General features: G+C 46.8%; 1 protein-coding gene across 2 annotated transcripts; it reads right to left on the bottom strand.

Moving 5' to 3' along the window:
• Positions 1–1,720: 1,720 nt before the first annotated feature.
• Positions 1,721–4,236, bottom strand: LOC120108271 (thaumatin-like protein 1). Of its 2 annotated transcripts, none has more exons than XM_039121866.1 (3): positions 4,129–4,236; positions 3,324–4,032; positions 1,721–2,414 (listed from the first exon to the last, which is right to left on the bottom strand). In XM_039121866.1, exons 1-3 carry the CDS (start codon positions 4,184–4,186, stop codon positions 2,249–2,251), a joined length of 933 nt encoding a protein of 310 aa, XP_038977794.1. In that variant the 5' UTR covers positions 4,187–4,236; the 3' UTR covers positions 1,721–2,248. The 2 variants fall into 2 exon arrangements, with proteins under 2 accessions (XP_038977794.1, XP_038977795.1); XM_039121867.1 differs by having other exon boundaries at positions 3,324–4,023; positions 4,129–4,226.
• Positions 4,237–4,516: the final 280 nt, after the last annotated feature.

The raw sequence follows: 4,516 nt of genomic DNA, 5'->3' as shown, positions 1-4,516 counted from the left end.
TCATCAGGAGATGAACGACTATCAAAAATAACGCATCGTGTATGATACATAAAACTATCTTGTTTAAACTGTGCAATGCATAGGATCCTAGATCCCTACACTTGGTTCAATGCCTACTTACAATGGTGCCTGTGCTTAGCCTTGACTCAATTCAACAAGAAGGAAGGCTAAGGGTGTGCAGCACGCCAATAGAAAAGGATGGATAAAGTGGGTCCCAGGACTTATCCTGTGGTGTCGTGGCGCCACCTCACGTTGGTTGATCCATCAACCTCAGCACATTTTAATGACGAGCTCCGTTCAGTCGGTGCCGCCCATGCGGGCTCTATATTTTGGTTATGTGGTTGTCGCCAACTCACCAAGTAGAACTAATTAGCGTGGTCAACAAGCATATCAAGCATTGACATGGAGGCAATTAGCAGTTGCATTTCCAAGCGGGTTAGAGGAAGACACGTAGAAAGCTAAATTAATGTCTAAAACATGGTGTGCCGAACCAAATAAGATTCACCGATGTTAATCAAACTTGGTGAGGTTGATCCATAGGTGAAGTGAAAAGGTTTTTCATTTCAACTACGAGAACCTCGCTATTTTTCATGTCTATGAAATAGTGACAGGATAAGACTATACACATTGGGTCATATTGCAATCAAGACTACTAAAGCATATATGCTCTTTCTCCATTCTTACTTTCAATTGTAAAACTACAGCGATGACGCTCTGCTTTTTTTTTTCCCTCGTTGTTGTGTTCTTGTATTTGCCATTTAGATGTAATCTTGATCCTAAATCTTTGCCTTTGTTCTCAGCTAACATAAGAAGCTTTAAGAATGTAAGTTTTTCCTTTTGTCGAGGATCCCCTTGCACTATACTTACTTAAATCCTAATGCTGGGGATATATCATCTAAACATTCAAACCCAATTATTATTGTTCTTAAAAATGTTAATAATGAAATTGAAATTATCTATCTCTTGTGATTTATGTACTCATCTAACAAACTTACATGCATCATTCATTTGGAAGGAAGGTTATCTACTTTTTTTATTTTTCTCCATGTTAACTGATTTTTCCAAAGATGGTCAAAATTTTTAATTGAGAACAAATATTAATTCCATTAACCTGTCAAATTGCAAGGTTTTTCCCAATCTGTTGAGTTTTGCACGTGTGCCGTTAATATAGTTAATATGGATCTCAAAAAGTCTAATGTGTATACTTTTTTTATTTCGTGACTCGGCAAATCAGCTAGCTAACTAAAGCAGACCTTGACACGCTGGCCCATTGACCAGATGATGCTTCTTTACGGACAACGAAAAAAAAGGAAATAAATCCACTGCAACCCAAGCAAAAAGAGCACAAAGGGCTCGTGCTATCTTTACTAACGTCACAAGATTTAACTAGGAAAAACTTAGTCCTTTCAAATCACTTCATTCACATCAGGAAATAAGGGACCTCATGAGTACGTGGTGCCCTCTTACCCCCAACCTTTTGCCAGTGAAAATTGCCGCCGGTGATTGGCAGTTCCTTTTGACTACTTTAACCCCCTTTTTAAGTTACACGCTTTTGGTCACGCACATACAGGTCAAGATCAGATATGGTTTTACTCGATTTAACTATTGGACTATGCCATGCGCCATCGACCCTAGACCGAAGCCATCGACAAGCCATGCTGATCGACTCACATAAAAGTAACTTCGAAGACCTATACAAATATAAATATATATATAAACATAAGAAAAACTTTAAGATAACAATATTTCATCCTTGAATTTCACATCACGGAGAACGACGTGCCACCTCTAGGCGTGGCGCAAATACGGTACATAAAATCACCATGTAATTAACTATAAAATCGATTGCGACCACCCACTGCGAAGCATGTAGAAAGATAAAAAAATATAAAAAATCATCCAGTATATTTATTTCGTACAGGCGGAAGCCTGAGCCTTTCTGCAAGAGAGAAAAGAAAAATAAAAAAAGCCGGATTCAAAGTTCGGTCATTGTCGCACTATCGTCACCCTCGCCAGCAGTAGAATCTCCCCTCAAAGAGAGACAAAGGAGCCCGGCCGAGTAGAGAAAAGGTGGTGCCACGTCTTCTCAAAAACGACAACAAAAAAAAAGAAGGGCGGAGAAGTGCGGTGGTTGTGGCGGTCGGCCCTCTCATGTACGATGCAGCAAGACGGGCGCGGAGTGGGCGAGCGAAACCGCAACGCGCGCCCTTCCGCACGCAAGTTACGTATGGGATAGCGCGTGGGCGGTTTAGACTTTTAGGAGGGCCGCGATAGCAGCGAGGACGGCGAGAGTGACGGGAAGAAGCGCCGCGTGCGGCATGGAGGGCGAGGCGTCGCCGCTCAGGAAGGCCATCGTGCTGTTGATCAAGGGCAGCCCTGCCGCGGCCTCCGGATTATCGGCCGCTGATTTCTGACTGTTAAGATATCCAAAAAAAAAAAAAAATGTTAGGTTAAGATTTCATAAAAATCTTAGTAATCTATTAGAGGAGGCCACGGAGAAGTGGGAATGGGTTCTGTGGACTGGTGCGCGAGGAGGCATTTCAACTACCGCGAGTGCAGACAAAGTATGGGAGGAGGGAGAAGGAATATGGGAAGAGAAAGACGGCGACTCTTGGAAGAAAGATGATGGAAAGAGAAAGACGGCGATTCTTGGAAATCTGGATGTAAGGCTCGCACCAGACATCAAGGACACGGTTGCCGACTTGATTTAATAAGCTTTTTCCTCAGGCCGCCATTCTCCGGGGCTTAGAAAGGCGGTTGGCAGATTAGATATTTTAGCATCGAGTTGCTGATGTCTCATGACGTTTTTGGCGTTGTCCAACAAATAAACTAATCATAACCTGCCATGTCATCACGTTAGGTTTGACCAGCGAATGAGCGACAGCTTAGCGAAGCTCGTCAGGTACAGGAATAGGAGATGCCAAAATGTCACGTCTAGTGGTCAGGACATCTGCGGAAACAGCCAGAAAGTTTGAGACGAAGGGCAAGGTGCAGCACCTGTGCACGCATCGTTGCACGCAGCCAGAAAGGAAAGGAAGTCTTCCTTGCCGCGCTCGTTTCCAACTCTCTTTGCCACGGATTGACGCAAAGGTAGCAAACTCAGCGTCTCGCTCAAAAATTCCCATATTATCCTGATGAAATCACTATTCGTAGCTGCCCGAATCCAAAACACTGGGCTACATCTACAAGGCCACAGCGCGGCCTTCTAGTGCGAACCACCGGACCAAACTCGATTTAATTTAAAGATTTTAAGCGAACGAATGTAAGAAAGGAAGAAGCAGAGCTTTAATTTTGCTGCCGCGAGGAAGGTTAAAATACCATACCTGGTGGTGCTGGGGCAGAAGGTGATGAGGTAGTTAGCGTTGTAGCAGGTGAAGGTAGAGGAGGCGTCGTCGAAGGCGTAGCTGTACGCGCGGGGGCAGGCATTCTTGAAGAACTGAGAGTATGACGAAGGCTTGCATGTGTTCGGGTTCCCGTAGGCCCCGCTGCAGCAGTACTGCGGCGACCCGAATGCCTCGCACGCGCTTTTGCACGCTACGCTCTCGCTCCCCCCGTCGACACCCGCGAGCACCACCTTCAGGTCCGACGGACAAACACCGTTCAGGTCCACCAGACACCCCGTCGCGCTGCAGTTCCCCCCGGGGGAGCTGGCTCCTTGCGGCACCACCAGCATCGGCACGTTGTAGCCATCGACGAGACTGACGTCGTAGAAGTCCATTCCCCCGCTTCCGTCGAGGGTAAACTCGGCCAGGGTCGCCGGGGGTGCGGCGCCGCCTCCGGAGCACTCCATGGTGCCGGATCCGCAGTCGCCGGTGCCGCATGTGAACTTGCCGGTTGCGGAGTCGGTGGAGCATAGGGTGCGGCCCCAGAAACGGCCGGACCACTTGGCCGGCGCATTCAGGCTCCGTGACTCTCCTTTCTCCAGCGCGAACCCCGTCGTCTCCAGCTCCCCCGTGCCCGCCCCCGACAGCGACCCCGGCCACACCGTGTACTCACAGTTATTCGTCAGCGTGAACGTCGCCGCTAAACCCCCTGAAACACGAAGAACAACCCATCTTTATAACTATAAATCCTCAAAACAAAGGAAAACAGAGGAGAACAGGGAGTAGATCTAAGAATGCTCATTACCTGAAACAAAGAAGAGAAGAAAAGAATGAAGGACCATAAAAATTAGGAATCTGGACATCTTAATGGATGGAGAGTATGAGTTTGTTTGTGGTTTTTCTTGAGAAAGAATGCAGCGGAAAACCAGCAAGCACTTGGGATTTATAAGGGGAGGAAGTGATAGGGGAGGCGACAGGGGGATGTACCATCTGGGAGTCTGCAGAATGGGCCCCGCAAGGATCCATATTTAAAATTCTTTGAGGTAATTTCGATAACCTCTTTCAGATATTTGCTCGAACTCCTGGTGCGCCGCTCTGTTTTCGGAGAAGGGAGGGGCATGTGAGTATTCGAGGCTGGAAGGGCCGGGGCAAAGCGGCTTCTAATAAAAAGCGACTCTTTGGATATTCAAACA

This window comes from Phoenix dactylifera, unplaced genomic scaffold (assembly GCF_009389715.1).
Source record: "Phoenix dactylifera cultivar Barhee BC4 unplaced genomic scaffold, palm_55x_up_171113_PBpolish2nd_filt_p 001248F, whole genome shotgun sequence".
In the NCBI taxonomy this organism is placed as follows: domain Eukaryota; kingdom Viridiplantae; phylum Streptophyta; class Magnoliopsida; order Arecales; family Arecaceae; genus Phoenix; species Phoenix dactylifera.
This window is presented reverse-complemented; position numbering and strand designations above follow the sequence as displayed.